The sequence below is a fragment of the Cajanus cajan genome, chromosome 3 (genome assembly GCF_000230855.2).
Source record: "Cajanus cajan strain Asha chromosome 3, NIPB_CcT2T_4, whole genome shotgun sequence".
NCBI classification, from domain to species: Eukaryota; Viridiplantae; Streptophyta; class Magnoliopsida; order Fabales; family Fabaceae; genus Cajanus; species Cajanus cajan.
In genome coordinates this window covers 68,424,933-68,440,575 of record NC_138519.1, presented here as the reverse complement: position 1 = coordinate 68,440,575, position 15,643 = coordinate 68,424,933, and the positions used below count along the sequence as shown (strand labels likewise).

Genomic DNA, 15,643 nt, shown 5'->3' with positions numbered 1-15,643 from the left:
TTCCTACTAGTTGTAATAAATAAAAAGGAAATGGAAGTGTATATACAAGGAAAAAATATACACCTCATTAAACCACTCTTATATAGTGAAATTAAAACACTTCATATTTTTATATTTTAATTAAAAATTTAATAATAAAATAAGAGAATTGAGGTTAATAATAAAATGGGTAGTTAATAGTTTGAGAATTTGAGTGGTTACATGTGGTTAACTTATTTGAGTGATCATGTATATAAAATTTTACATAATTCTAAAATTATTTAGTAGTTCATCACATTGTTTTATTTTAACATATAATATAATATTTAAAATATGTATAAATATTTATTTTTGGATAATATATGTAAAAAACTTCAAATCATGTGAAATTTGATTTTTATGATCTTGAGTTTAATATCACATAATTTAATGGTTAGATTGATTAAATTTGCATTATACAAAAAGTTATTAAAGACATAAAATTTAGTTTAAGTTTTTAGACTTATACATGGTGTCAACTGAACACACACACAAAAATATTTAATAAAAACATGTCCAATTATTAAAAAAAAAAGACTAAATAATAATTTTTTAATAAAAATAAAAATAACTAATTATTAAGATTAAAATTCAACTATAAATACTTTTCCCCCATACGACTATAATAAAAGGTAGAGCTGTCAAAACGGACTACCCGGCCTGGCCCGGCCCGGCCCACCACGGGTTGGCCATTTGGTGGGCCAACCCAATCCGGCTCATTTATCAGTGAGTTCAAAAAAATCAAACCCGGCCCCGCCCATCACGGGTTGGTGAGTTAAACGGGTTGGCTCACCTTTAAAAAAAATTAATTTTTTTCATTTTTTTTCTTCTTAATATACAACTAAAGTCCAAAAATTTAAACTTATTTTAAAAATCTGAGATTCTTAATTAAGACATCCATAAATGAATCATTCATCCCAAACATTAAATGATAATTTTAAATACAATCAAATCAAATCTAATATAATCTCAAATAGATAAATATAATCCAAAATCATCTTAAACTTCAAATATAATTCAAAATCATCTTAAACTTCAAATACAATCCAAAATCATAAAAATTACAAATTACAATCCAACATTAAATTATTATTGTCTCATGTTAGACTACACCATGGCCCAATAATTATTGTATTTTATCAAAAAAAAATTAATCACGGGTTGGTGGGCTAGCCCGACTCACCACGGGTTCAACCCGGGTGAGACGGGTTGTTAGTGAGCCGGGTTCAAATTTCACCCGTATTGACAACTCTAAATAAAAGGAAAATGTTATGTTTAGTAAGAGGGGTATGAATATCAATTGCCATTTTCTTTGGGTCGTGATCTAATGTGTAAAAGTGTAGTTAACACATATGAAAGCTGGAGGCCCATACTGAAAGATGTCCATTGAATCCAAAAGTAAGACACGGCTAAGGCCCATACACGGTTTGTGAATCTGAAGCAGAAGGAGGACGATAAAGGAGGAACCAAACAGACAATACAAACAAACAAACAAACCAACGAAGAAAAACAGAGAGCAAAGAGATTTGGAAATTCAATCCCTAATTTCGAGAACCCTGCTCCAACTCTTCTGGAGTGAACCTGCATGATCACATAGCCAATTGCGTCGTCGCCATCAACACGCTCAGTAACAATGGGGAAAAACCAAGCCTACAAAGCTATGCAGAGAGCCAGGCTCGGCGGCGCCTCCGCCGGCCCCGACGAGATCGAAGACGGCATGGTTTGTACCCTTTCATACTAACCCTAACGTAACCTAATCTCGTTTTCCCTAATGTTTCTCTTCTCTTGCGGATCTCCCTTAACATTTCTCATCGATAGCTTCGCACGTCATTACGAATGTGTTTCTGCTGGCTTTTATACTCTTGGACTGTGTTTGGCATGCCCTTGGAACGATGATTATCGGAATTCCGCAATTAATTTTCACCGCGAACACCGAACTGGCTTTGCAATTCCAATTTTTGCGAAATATGTTATCGTCAAGCAAGCATATTGTAGTTTGCTTGTAAATGGTAGCTTGTGCAGCGATGCTTTAAGTTTAAGCCCTAGCTTGAATCAGAACTTGTAGCATTTTTTCTTCTTCTGCTTTTTTAGTTTATAATCTATTTTCTAAAGCTTTTAGTTGAAAATGGAAGTGAACCTTTTCGAAACTAAGTGAACAATGAATTCATGATTCGTACACAATTACACATGGATGTTCTTGTATCTAATAATCTTACATGACTATTATGGGTGAAACTCCAATTCTAATTAGAGAAAAACACCAGCTGCACTTAAGTTTTTTCCTTCATTTTTTGGTTGATATGGTGGTCTGGTGGAGAATTTCGTATCTAGGGTGTATGAATTTTGTTTGAAGGGAACAGTTTCCTTCCGGATCCCTCATCTAACTTGGATTCTTGTATATTACACTATAGGATTAAAATGCTTTATAGTGCTTGAATGTTGGATTGGACCTATTTCATTTTTACCCTGGACCGATATTGATGAGGACAATCGCAGGTGGATGGTTCATTTCATTCACCAGAATGGCATGCTGCTCGTTTGGCTAGCCTTAACACATCTCACACCATTACCTGGGAAGAGTACAAAAAGAAACAAAAGGTAATCTTTGGAAAACTTTTAATGTTCATTCTGTACCTTCTTAATCAGAAATCAGAATTAAGTGATTTAAAAGACATCTGTTGATTCTGTCTGCTTCTCAGTCTCATCCAAGCTGCATACTTTGTAACCTTTTATTATTTCAATACATGTCATTTTTTGGTTTAAACTGTGCATTATATCATTGTTTTTAACATTCATGCAGCTCTATCTCTGCATTTATTCTTTATTGTCTACTGCCTAGTAGAACATACATCCTCTTGCACCTTGCTCTAAATTTGAGGATTGTGTATTGTATAGATTTCAGATCAAATCAGTCTGAAATTTGGCCTGTTTCACTAAAATTTGTTCAACTTTTATTTCATTTTGATTCTCATTTCCTATATAATTAGAATTTATTGATATAAAAAAACCCGATGTTTGTCATTTGTCCATGTACAACAAGTATACATTTTTTCAGTAACTGTTTCTTCCTCCTTGCAGTGAAATGGTTGTATTATGCTCAGGTGCTGATATATAAATAAATCATTGGGAAGGCTGAATATAATTCTTTTAAGAGTAAATTGCATTTCATTACCCAATGATTTGTTGAAATGACAGCAAAGCCCAAAGATGACCAAAAACTACTCCACATCCCATTTTTATACATTTGATTAGCTACAAACTTAAAAGGGCTAAATATTTTCACAGCATATTGCTCATTGTTAGATTTTCTATATATATATATATATATATAAATATTTTACAGATCATAATCTTATATTGTTTTTAGATAAGTTTTGTAGCGTAAAATTAAAAGTATATAACTTAAAAAACATTTTAAACAAAATATAATTCTTATACAAACCATGTATTATTTTAATCCTATAAATAAGATATGCTAATATTAAAAAATGTTTTATCTTTTTGTTTCCTTTGTTGATTCATCTATTTCAACAAATAAAGGCTACGAGAATATTGTATTTTTCTCTTGTTCATAGAAAATGTAATTTTCTCTTTTATACGACCAAATGACAGACTCTTATTTTATTTTATTTTTTTTATAGTATAGTTGTCTACTTTAATATTATTAATTCATGCTTGCCCTTTTATTATGAATCATTGTTACTTTTGTTAGATCTGTTAACTTTTATTAGGGAAAAAATTCCAGTAACCTCCCCATATGACACTCCCATACTTTTTAGTTTCATATTGCAATAGCTACCCATTCAAGTTAGTCAGATCTGGATTTGGTTATAGCAGAATAAGTAGAAACCAGTTGTAAGCTAATCAACTAGTTTTGCTTAAAACTTTTCTGTTCAACTTAGATTCAAGTCTCTTTGTCTATTCTCAATCCTTTTTTTCCAAGGCACTACTGTTATGATAAATGTATAATTTTACGAGGACAACTGATTAATTCTAGGTACAACTGGTAATAAACAGTACGGAGAGGTGACTATAATGCTGAAAATAAAGAGGGAGATCTTTGTCATTTGGCCACACCATTACTAAGAGCAAGCCTCTCTAGCTAGCTTTACTCTAGCCCCTAGCAAAGCAATCCATTAAGGACACTACCCTTGCAGTCCAGCTGCTAAGAAACTTGTATCTTTCTCAATAACTAATTAAAGAGGCCATCAGGTACAATCTTATATGCTTTTAATATATGATTGTTCAAATTGATCCCTGGTCCCTCAAAAGCTATTTCAGATCATGCTCCTTCCCAGGGGAGATATTTTCCAAAGACTTAACTATTTAGGTTAATTATAGTTTCTTTGTGGTGTGGCTAATTTATATTTTGGATTTGCATTATTAACCCTAGTTTACTAGTTGTTTCCTAAATCTCAATGCATGTTATTCCATGTGTCAATTTTCTAGGGCAATAGCAGTGTTTTAAATTGTGTTTCTTCGATATATCATACATGTGACTTTTTTTTATTTATTAGGAAGAAGAAATTAGAAAAGGGGAGTTGGAAGCAGATGCAGATAGGATGATGAGAGAGTACAGAGCTCAACTAGATGCTGAAAGGGCTCGTAAGCTTTCCCAAGGAAGAAATCACTCTAGTAGTAAGTCTAAACATGCAAAAGGTATGTGTGGTAAAGCTGCAGAAACTTGGTGTTTTGCTAGTGCTATTCCTGGTCCCAGCTTCTAACGATGACTGCATATTCTAATTTGCAGATAAGAGAGACAAAATTTCAAAGAAGCACAGCAGCAGAAAGAGAAAGGTGCTTTTTGATCTCTAAGACATTTACATTTTTTCCAGATATGAAATGAAAAGTTTCATGTTAAATTTGATGTTTATGACTGCAATTTGAATAATAGTGTAACTATCTCTTTCACTTATGTAACTAAGAACTAGTAACTATCTTGTCTTTTAGTTTTCAGAAACCATGTTTTTGGACTAAATAGTGTAGGTATAAGTTGTTTTCTTTCATGTTGGAAAATTTCTTTTGGCTTGTGTCCTTTGTTTTAAAATTTTTAATAGGATAAATTCAAATAATCCCCAGATGTTTCAGTCATTTACAACTTTACTATATGAAATATATTTTGTTACATAACAACCCCCCATCCCCTTCCTGAAGTTAAAATAGAATGGAAACCATTGTTATATACGTCTTAATGTCCCATAGGAAGTAAGTCAAGCCAGCTTGCAAGCTACTGGACTTCTAAGGCACTTAGGTCTCATGTGACATAGAACATTACAACCTAAAGTGATTCAATATTTTTCATGTAGGTGAATCTTATGAAACAAGTTTCCTGTCTTAAATTAGTCAAAAAGTGATTTGAAATCATGTCTCAATCAAAAACAATCAGTATTTTAGAAGGACCGAATTGACTTAAATTAGAAAAGATAAAAGGCTAAAATGAATATTTTAAAGATAAAAGACTAAAATGAATCATAAAAATAAGATAAATGACTAAACATATAATTTAGCCTATCTGTTTTCAGTTATCACCATGAGATTTGGAGTGGAGGTTTTGATGAAAATAATTATTTTTTGTTGAAAGAAATTTGTGTTACCTTGTTGCTTCCCCTTCAACATGACAGGTTTTACTCTTCTTTTTTTTAAGTCTGAATGAATTCTTAAGTAATCCTTTTTTCTGCCCAACCATTTTCTTTACACTGATGCCTATGCGTTAATGTTAACTCATATTAGTCTGCATTTGAATAATATCATTGGTTAAACAGCTTTATGTTAAATTACCTGACATTATGTTAATATCGGACATCATAACTCCCCAACCATTTGCATTAACAGCTTTGTGTTAAATCACCTGGCATTTGGTTGTAATTTGAAACGTTGGATGAAAGATGCCAATGAGCCAACCAATGTTGATTGGCAATTGATGTATCCGAACATTTTAGTTATGAATATAATTTTTTGTATGCATCCTCATTACCTCCACTCTTGTAGCATTCAAGAAGATCTTCTGCATCTAGCTCGTCTTCGTCATCCTCATATTCTTCCAGTAGTGATGAAGAAGAAAGAGTGTCAAGAAGATCCAAGTCCAGGTCTAAGAGATCAAAGAAAGAAAAGAAGCCCAAGTCAAGAAGCAAGGATGCTGGAACCGATAGTGAAGCTGATGGTCCAGTTCGCCTTTCAAGATTCTTTGGGAGCGTCAAGACTTAATAGTGCTTGAATACTCGGTCGTGTATCATAAAATTATTTTATGCAAATAGTAAATTGTGGCCAGCTTTACTTTTATTATCAACGTATTCTTTCTTTACAGATTTGTAATTTTGTATGTCATTTTGTGTTATTATTCAAAAAGATTATTTTCTCTTGGATTAATCTGTGTGTGAGATTGAGGGGGGCCATAAATTGAATTATGCCTGATGTTTAATGGAACATCTTGACTGAAGAGGAAGGAAATAGCAATGGGTGTGTAACCGCACACAGAAAAAGGAGGGTTATAACACTAATTTCTAATGGTTCATTACTCTATTGTTCAAGACGTGCTTATTTGCATCATTTAAAATAAAAACTGGATCAGTCAATTCCACTTGTTGGATGGAAACAAATCAGGTCACTGCGTTGAAATGACAAGAAAACTAGAGAAATAAAAAAGATTGATGAAGAATTGGTCAAAACTGGTAACGAACCAGAAGAATTTAATATAAGAAAATTGATTTGAATCACTTTTAAAAGATTATTGTTTTTAAATTTTTTAATGAAAATTAATTCAAAAATATTTTTAAAATAAATATTAGTTTATAAATGAAATATATTTCTTTATTTATTTTTTATTGTAAGATGTACAATATGATCGAACCACTACGATCGTTGTCGTAATTCTTATCAATAAAAAAAAGTGCAAATGATCTTTGCTAATTCAAAATTTAACTAAATTGTCTTATCATTTTATATATTTTTTTAAATTTTTAAATATTTGGTATTAAAAATGTTATTGACTGTTTGACTATAATAAGTCATAAACTAGGGTCTTACTGACTTAGGTCTTTACTACTGACTTACAGGTCTAGTTTTGAAAATATCGCATATTCAAAGTGTACGTGGCAACAATTTCTTCGGGTGGAGAACATCTGCCATGTCAAATTGGTGATATACAGCGTGTTTGGATGCACGTTGCATTATATTAACGCACGTATTTTCTTCAAAAAAAACTTGATTCCTCTCTTTGAATAGATATTTGATTTTTTTTTCTTTACACAATTTCAAGGGTGAAAATCAATTTTGTCTAAAGCCGATAAAAATAGTTTCTACGTTTAAAAAATTGATTTTGATAAATCAATTCTTAAAACGCAACACCAAACACACGCGTAATATTTTTGTAATGATAAATAGAAATTGAACAAATATACTCATTTGATACCTTTCATTTTTCTCAATATTATATTATATCATATTACCTATTTTTTATCTCCGCTCTAAGGGTCTATGAACACGAGTGTCCACGAACCATTTTTCGTAGTATTTTAGCTCGAATCCATGCCTTCGTTGTAAGATGACAGTGGGTAATGGAACTGAATTTGACCAAGTCAATCAAGGTATTAATAATGGTAACGATTCAACTACAAAAGTTAACCTCGACTCGCTCAAGCTTCTTACTTTGGTTCTAACTTCTATGTGTGTTTTTAATGGGCATAATTCTATAATCAATCAACAATCACATTGAAAGATCAACAATGACAACAACAACAATAAGCAGCCCAATTATCTGAAGAAAATTGTCGATCAACCCTTATCTATATATATTGTATTGCTTTTTCACTTCAGTACTAGTAGAACCATAAACCACCATTCTTTCACTAGTCACCTATATTTGTTGATAATAATTTGAAAAACCTCTGAAAATTAGATTGTTTAATAATGTCGTATATTAATAATTGATTATTATTATTAATATAATTTCATTTAAATAAATTTGATGAAAAATAATTATAAAATCCTTAATTTCATTTGAATAAATTAAAAATATCAAATTTTATGTAATAAATCAGCTTAAAAATTTTTTAAAAATTATTATAAACTTCACATTTTCAACTTTGTAAAAATAACTTATTTTAAAAAAAAGGTACAAATTTATACTATTATTCCAAAAACCTTTTGCAAACAGTTTTTTTTTTTTCAAAAAAAGTAGTTGAAATGGGAAATTATAATCTCTCCCGATTATTTTTATTAGTTAAGATAAATGTGTTAACAAATTTATGCATGAAAACAGAACAAAACCTTAACACGGTTCTATTTCAGAGAGAGAATTTCACCAGCTATAAAAGCACAAATTTGAGACCGAGAAAATATTTATCAGTTGGCTCAAGCCAATGAATTGGACAATAATATGAAGCAAATAAGCCAATACAAATACCTTATGATTGTTTCCAGTCTACCAATCATGCCTCTGATCGAAACAATTCAACTCCAACCAAGATCATCTGGTTTCAGATGATAGATAATATATACACAATGAAATCTCTTGACCTATGGACACAGAAAATCACAAGTTCCAAATCCAATGACAACATGACTAACACTACTGATACTCGGGGTTAAATGCTATAGCCTCTCGGTATATCAGTTCTTTCATCTGTTCCTCGGTCAAAGCATGTTGTTCAAAGTCAAAGCTGAAGGGAGTCATGCACACAGGTTCATCACTGATGTCATGCAGAGATGTTAAGTACGGATGTGCCAGTGCATCTTCAACTGCAAAACAAGCCAAAAGAATGAGTGTGAGCACCATGACACTTTCCCTTCAGTATTTGAATGCAGATGGTGATACATGCTTATGAGATTATTAAAAGGTAAAGCAATAAACTAAGCAAGGTTTTCCTTTAGACAAAATTTTGAGGGTAAGCAACTTAAAATTGTGTACAACAATGTGCTAAGCAATTGGTGATGCACACAGGCTAAGCAAAAATATGTCACATGAAGCAACCTGATATAAGTTGGTTCTCATTTCAATATTTATTTCTTGAAAAATAATATGTTCTAGTTTGTATTCTTCAATTGTAAAGCATAGTTAATAAGTAAAAGAAAGAAAACATAGTGAGGAGAAAACAAAATTTTCAGTTAAAGAAATCAACAAAAGATATTGATCGATTGACAAAATGTCTTTGCTTTGGTTTGTGAAAATGTTTTCTATTTTCCTTGATGATTACATAATCCTACATTGTTTTCACATTAAAGATTTGTACAGGATGTGGTGAAAATAACAATGTTTTCACCATTTCCTGCACAAATCTCAAACAGGGGACTATTTTGTAATCACCAATGGAAGAAGAAAATGAAAACAGAAAACATTTTCACAGACCAAACTGGCCTTGAGTTAGCCATTTCCAGAACCTTATTGAAACTATGAAAACTGCTCCTATATTGAAATAGATATCATAAGCTGAACTATTAAGTTGTGATTGTGAACATACAAAGACTAGTGTACAAAGCCATACCAACTAAACATAAATTACATCACATTAAGTTTGCAATATGTCATATTGATAGAATAATTGAAAACCAATTTCTGAAAGATATATAACATATAAACCAATACAAAAATGGGATCTCAAGCAAAACTAAATTAATTATGGCATGGTAGATGCATATTGTCATAGAATTGTTATTAAGCATAAAAAATTGTGAAGTATGCATATTGATATTACTATATTTTAACCATAGAATACAGAGACTCAGGCAATGAAAACTTACCAGTAATCCTTTTTCTAGGATCAAAAGTTAACATTTTTTCAACAAGATCTATAGCTTCAGGATGGACATGCGGAAACTTTTCTTGAAAAGATTGACGGCGATAAAGAGGCAGTTGCCTGATGTATCTCTTAGCATTTTCATTCAGAAACCCCAAATCAGCTTCTGATGGGGTGCCAATCAGCTGTCAAGTATGAAACATATCAATTATACATTTGATTTTGGCATGAATTTCATCAATTTGGTCAAGTGTCTGACTTTACAAAAGCATGGACATAATAAAACGAAAATTAACAAGAATTATATTCCAGAATGACACTGCCATAGAATTTCAATTCGCTTTAATAATGTTAGTTCCAAGTCTGGCAGGTTAGTCATTCCAACCATAAAAACAAGTGTGAATCAATAATTCTTCGAACTTCCTCAAATAATGAAGACTGCTAAATAAGTTACCTCCATAAGTAGACGCAACTGATGCACATGATCTCTTCCAGGAAACAAAGGCTTCCGATCCATCAGTTCCATGAAAATACAACCCACAGACCATACATCAATTGCTGCTGTGTAGTCAGAAGAGTTCAACAGAAGCTCTGGTGCACGGTACCATCTTGTAACAACATATTCAGTCATAAAATCAGTTTCAGAGGTGACACGAGCCAGTCCAAAGTCACAAATTTTCAAGTCGCAGTTGGCATTCAGGAGAAGGTTGCTAGGTTTTAAGTCCCTATGCAGGACATTTGCAGAATGAATGTACTTCAAGCCACGGAGGATTTGATATAGGAAATACTGTTCCAAGAAAAAAAGTTTATATTAGTATCAAGGATAAGATCAAATAAACTCTGCAAAGAAAAAAAAATAATGAGAAAATTATACAATCCTTTCCTAAAGTCATGAAATTTGAAACTCAAGTCCTCTATTACCCAGCATTTTAATTTGAAGAGGTGATAATGTGACAAAATAGTCAAACAGAAAATAGATACATGGGCACAATTTAAAAGGAGTATATATAAATATGTACCTGACAATGCTCCTCTGATAATGCTTGATTTGATCGAATGATTTGGTGAAGGTCAGTGTCCATCAACTCATAAGCAATGTAAACATCATTGAATATCTCCCTTTGAGGTGGTGGCACTATATCCCTGATTGCAACAACCTGGACAATAATAACAATTGGCAAATCAATATAAGAAATATTCGTAATGCTCCAAAGTTGCGGAAAGTCCTGTCACACAGTTATTTGCCCCCCAAAATATAAGAAATATGATATGTACAGGCTTTAAGTGACCTAAGAATGAACACTTATTTATACGTTATTCAAACTATAACACAACAAAAAGAAGCAGCTTTGTTGTAAATGCAACGTTTTTAACTAAATACATAGTAAACCATCTTCATGTCACCACCTGAGACTCCACAGGCAGCGGATAAAATAAGTAACATGTGTAACATATCTCAGCAAGCATAAAAAATCCAATGCCAAATCAGTTTTAGAAAAGAAAAAAATACATGCATTAATACAGGGCAGAAATGGAAAAGAACTGCATCAAGATTCAGGATAAGGCAACAAACTTATCAACAAATGCATGTGAATCAAACAAAAACAGGTGTTTGTCATCTTTTTGTCGTCACACCCTTAAAACCGTAAGAATTATGATATGTACAGGCTTTAAATGACCTACAAATGAATACTTATTATACGTTATCTGAACATGACAAAAAGAATCAGCTTTGCTGTAAATGAAACATATTTTACTGAATACATAGTAACATGTGTAACATATATCTCAGCAAGCATCAACAATCCAATACCAAATCAGTTTAAGAAAAAATACATGCATTAATACAGGGCAAAGATGGAAAAGAACTGCATCAAGATTCAGGATAAGGTGATAAACTAATCAACAACGGCAGTTTGCAAGGGAATCAAACATAAACAGGTGTCAATCAACTTTTGTTGGCACGCCCTTAAAACGGTAAGAATTATGATATGTATAGGCTTTAAATGACCTATGAATGAACACTTGTTATACGTCAACTGAACTAGAACACGACAAAAAGAAGCAGTTTTGCTGTAAATGCAACGTCTTTAACTGAATACATAGTAAACCACCTTCATTTCACCACCTGGGATTCCACAGGCAGTGGATAAAAAAAGGTGTAACATATATCTCAGCATGTATCAAAAATCCAATGCCAAATCAGTTTAGGAAAAGAAAAAATGAATGCATTAATACAGGGCAGAAACGGAAAAGAACTGCATCAAGATTCAGGATAAAGCGACAAACTAATCAACAATTGCAAGGGAATCAAACAAAAACAGATGTTTATCATTGTTTGTCGTCACGCCCTTAAAAGAACTGCATCAAGATTCAAGATAAGGCGACAAACTAATCAACAATAGCAAGGGAATCAAACAAAAACAGGTGTTTATCATCGTTTGTCGTCACGCCCTTAAAAGAACTGCATAAAGATTCAAGATAAGGCGACAAACTAATCAACAATTGCAAGGTAATCAAACAAAAACAGGTGTTTATCATCGTTTGTCGTCACGCCCTTAAAAGAACTGCATCAAGATTCAAGATAAGGCCACAAACTAATCAAAAATTGCAAGGAATCAAACAAAAACAGGTGTTTATCATCGTTTGTCGTCACGCCCTTAAAACCGTAAGAATTACCATCCTACATATTGGCACTTTCAATTGCAAATAATTGTCACCAGCAATAAATTCACTACCAGTAAGCTAATGCAATTATACCACATGAAACTAACAGGTGCATTTCGGTCTCAATGGCTCCTGCAACGTTTAAACAGCCCCAACAATTGAGAAACCATCATTCCCTCAAGTCAAAAGCAAAAGTGTTTCACAGCAGAAACGAAACACATTGTACATACAAAAATGGTCACTGACTTTGAAGCCTTCACACCCAATTCAGGATCTAAATTGAAACAGGCAAAGAATTACAGCACACAACAGATAGAATTGAGATTGAGCTCACAGAAAACTAAAAGAAACAAACAAGAAAACAGCAGCAAAAGAAAAACAGCAAACACCATCACTCACTAACGTTTTCATGATCCATGTGACGAAGCAGCTTGATTTCGCGGAGGGTCCTCTTGGCGTCAATTTTGTTGTCAAAAGCATTGGCAATCTTCTTGATGGCAACGTGCTCATTAGTCTCCGAGTTCAAAGCCGAGCTGTTGACACACAGCAAAACAAAACCAAAACCAAAAGTTTTCCATCTTCCATTCCGAAGCAATAAAAAAAAAAAAAAAAAAAAGAGAGCAAAAATTCATTTCTTTACAAAAACCTACGAGAAAATCGAAAGGGAAAAAGAGAGAGAGACATTTATAAAAGAGCGAACTTGGGGTTGGATTCGATTCGCAAAGAAGGAAAGAGAAAAAGGGTAAGTGAGTACCAAACGATGCCGTATGCGCCTTTGCCGATGGGCATGATGGGTGGCTTGTATTTGGCGGTGACTTCGAATATGTTTCCGAATATGTTGTATTGGATGAACCTTCCACCGTGGCTCAGCGTCGCCGGAATATTCTCGATCCCCATCCCCACCGCCGCCGGCACCTGCTGCTGCGGCTCCGCCTGTGCCGCCGGCGCCGCGTCCGACATCACGGTGTCCGCCGGCGGAGCAGCTCCTCCTCCTCCTTCCATTGCTGTCTAATTCCAAAGAGAGAGAGAGAGAGAGAGAGTTAGTAGTTAATGACAGGGTGTTGTTGTTACATACAACAAAGGTGTGAATGAATATTTATATTTATATTTATTTTTATTTATTTATTTATTTATGTGTTTAATCATGTGATGGTGATGGTGGTGGTGGTGGCGGTGATGCAATCGGTGTTCATAAACATTAGGATTAGAGAAGAAGAAAAAGCAGAGAATGGAACCTGATTTGTGTTTAGGGGTTTTGGTCAAACAGATCTGTACTCTCTCTCTCTCTCCTTCCTTCTGTAAAAACTCTCCTCTCTTTCTTCTGTCAACTTTCTTTTATCTTTTTTTCATTTCTCTTTCTTTCAATATATCATCTACATATTACTTTACTATTTTACTACTTTTCTTTTTCTGTATTTCTTGTTTTCTTTTATTATTTCTTTTTTTTATTTCAAGCATGTCATTTTTTAAAAAAATTATTTTTATTCCAGATATGATTAAACATGAAATATAGACATTTCGCTTAATAACGATCTAATTTGATATTTGTAGTGAAAGATGATCATCAAATATGAACATTTCACATGATAATGATTTAAACTTTAATATAACAAGGGATGCGAGATGATGAAATATGAATTTTTCTCAAATGTAAATCTTCACAACAAAAATCTCATACTTTCTTCTTCTCTTGTATTTTAAATCAAGAATTAAGATTTCATTAGACAAAAATGTCATGTGAGAGGGTTTAAACTCAAGATGATAGTGGTTAATTTTAATCTCAACTAATGTTTTTTTTTTATATTATTGTATTATATATCTTTATCTAGTTAAACATTGATTTTAAACTGAACTCTTGTTTTTTTTAATAATATTATTATATTGTATATCTTTATCTAGTTAAACATTTCAAGTTCCAATGCTTATCTTTTATGATAATTTTATTTTGTTCAACTAAGCATCAAATAATATTTAATAAAAAATATTTAAAAATAATTATAAATGTGTTTGATAAAATTTTAATTGATAATTAAACTAAAAGTTTTGAAACTATCAATTATAAGTTAAAAAATTTAAAACTTATAAATTAATCGATCAAATTGAAAGTGTTTAATAAAAATAATAGATAAATTAATTGATAAATGTAAAATGATATATTTTTTATTTGATGATGAAAGTAAATAATGACAAATTAGATAAAAAAATTAAAATTAAAAAGATAAAAATAAATTTCATGTAAATTAATGAAATGAAAAAATATATAAATTTATAAATTACTTCAATTATTTTATAAAAATAAATTATAAAATTTTCAAATAAGTTTTAGTATTAAACTAACTTATTTTTGATAAATTAACTTATAAGTTAATTAAAAAAATTATAAATTATTCATAAGTTACACTTTGAATATGTAAAAATTAGTTAATGTTTATTTTTAATGACTATGAATATTTAATAATGTGAATTAATGTTGTTTGTTTAATGTTTTTTAAACACTCAATAATAAGATTTATATGTTAACTTTATTGATTAAAAAAATTAAATGCTTTTTAAAATTGAAAATATTAAATGTTTTAATTTAAAATATTGAAGTCTTTTCAAGTTTAAAATTATTAAGTATTTTTTAATTTATAATTATTAAGTGTTTTTAATTTATAATTATTAAATGCTTTTTAAATATTAAAATATTAAGTGATTTTATTTTACTAAATTTTCTTTTTATTTAAATTCCATAATTAATTCTACAGCAGTTAATAAATGTCTTTCCGTACTTCTTTAGATAAAAAAAATTAAAATACTGCAAATTGGGTATTTCCATATTATACATTTCCTCTTGTTTTTGTTTTCTTTCCCAGACCGGAAAATTCGAAAAAGATAATATTTATCATTTTTTTTTCACTAACTGTTTTCCGCTCACACAATATTTCAGAATTTTCTTTTTTCCTTCCAAATTTTAATTAGTTTAGTTATTCTTTTAGTTATACAATGATAACATTTTATATATAAAATAAAAAATAAAAATAAAAAACCACAATGGCAACTTTTAACTAATAAGGAAATGAATATCTTAGGAATACAATTTTTTGACATATTTTTTAAGTATATTTTTATTAATTAAAATTTATTTATTTTTTAAAATTTTGGTTCGTCCCTGAAGTATCTGGGGCTCCTCAACGGAACCCCTGACTTTACTTAAGCATAAATCAATTCCTACCGCTGAACTACAC

The 15,643-nt window shown here is 31.3% G+C and overlaps 2 protein-coding genes across 4 annotated transcripts; one reads left to right on the top strand and one right to left on the bottom strand.

Annotated features, from left to right (window-relative positions):
- Positions 1–1,374: 1,374 nt before the first annotated feature.
- Positions 1,375–6,384, top strand: LOC109792238 (stress response protein). 2 transcript variants are annotated; one of them, XM_020351632.3, is made up of 5 exons: positions 1,375–1,738; positions 2,515–2,616; positions 4,536–4,677; positions 4,769–4,815; positions 6,018–6,110. In XM_020351632.3, the coding sequence occupies exons 1-5, from the start codon at positions 1,652–1,654 to the stop codon at positions 6,030–6,032; spliced, it is 393 nt and encodes a 130-aa protein (XP_020207221.1). In that variant the 5' UTR covers positions 1,375–1,651; the 3' UTR covers positions 6,033–6,110. The 2 variants fall into 2 exon arrangements, with proteins under 2 accessions (XP_020207221.1, XP_020207220.1); XM_020351631.3 differs by having other exon boundaries at positions 1,386–1,738; positions 6,007–6,384.
- A 1,952-nt stretch (positions 6,385–8,336) lies between these two features.
- MPK10 (MAP kinase 10) lies at positions 8,337–13,764 on the bottom strand. Of its 2 annotated transcripts, XM_020351626.2 has the most exons (7): positions 13,652–13,764; positions 13,171–13,424; positions 12,820–12,949; positions 10,769–10,906; positions 10,204–10,536; positions 9,754–9,934; positions 8,337–8,754 (listed from the first exon to the last, which is right to left on the bottom strand). In XM_020351626.2, the coding sequence occupies exons 2-7, from the start codon at positions 13,416–13,418 to the stop codon at positions 8,585–8,587; spliced, it is 1,200 nt and encodes a 399-aa protein (XP_020207215.1). In that variant the 5' UTR covers positions 13,419–13,424; positions 13,652–13,764; the 3' UTR covers positions 8,337–8,584. The 2 variants fall into 2 exon arrangements, with proteins under 2 accessions (XP_020207215.1, XP_020207216.1); XM_020351627.3 differs by lacking the exon at positions 13,652–13,764 and having other exon boundaries at positions 13,171–13,623.
- Positions 13,765–15,643: the final 1,879 nt, after the last annotated feature.

What these genes read in the sequence shown, in the direction of transcription:
- MPK10 (XM_020351626.2), bottom strand. Translation starts at nt 13,418, where the DNA reads ATGGAAGGAGGAGGAGGAGCTGCTCCGCCGGCGGACACCGTGATGTCG. An exon ending in GGCGCATACGGCATCGTTTG is followed by an intron (nt 12,950 to 13,170) that starts GTACTCACTTAC and finishes GTGTGTCAACAG; the next exon opens with CTCGGCTTTGAACTCGGAGA. An exon ending in AGTTGCGTCTACTTATGGAG is followed by an intron (nt 9,935 to 10,203) that starts GTAACTTATTTA and finishes CATACTTGACAG; the next exon opens with CTGATTGGCACCCCATCAGA.
- LOC109792238 (XM_020351631.3), top strand. Translation starts at nt 1,652, where the DNA reads ATGGGGAAAAACCAAGCCTACAAAGCTATGCAGAGAGCCAGGCTCGGC. An exon ending in AGTACAAAAAGAAACAAAAG is followed by an intron (nt 2,617 to 4,535) that starts GTAATCTTTGGA and finishes TTTATTTATTAG; the next exon opens with GAAGAAGAAATTAGAAAAGG. An exon ending in ACAGCAGCAGAAAGAGAAAG is followed by an intron (nt 4,816 to 6,006) that starts GTGCTTTTTGAT and finishes CCACTCTTGTAG; the next exon opens with CATTCAAGAAGATCTTCTGC.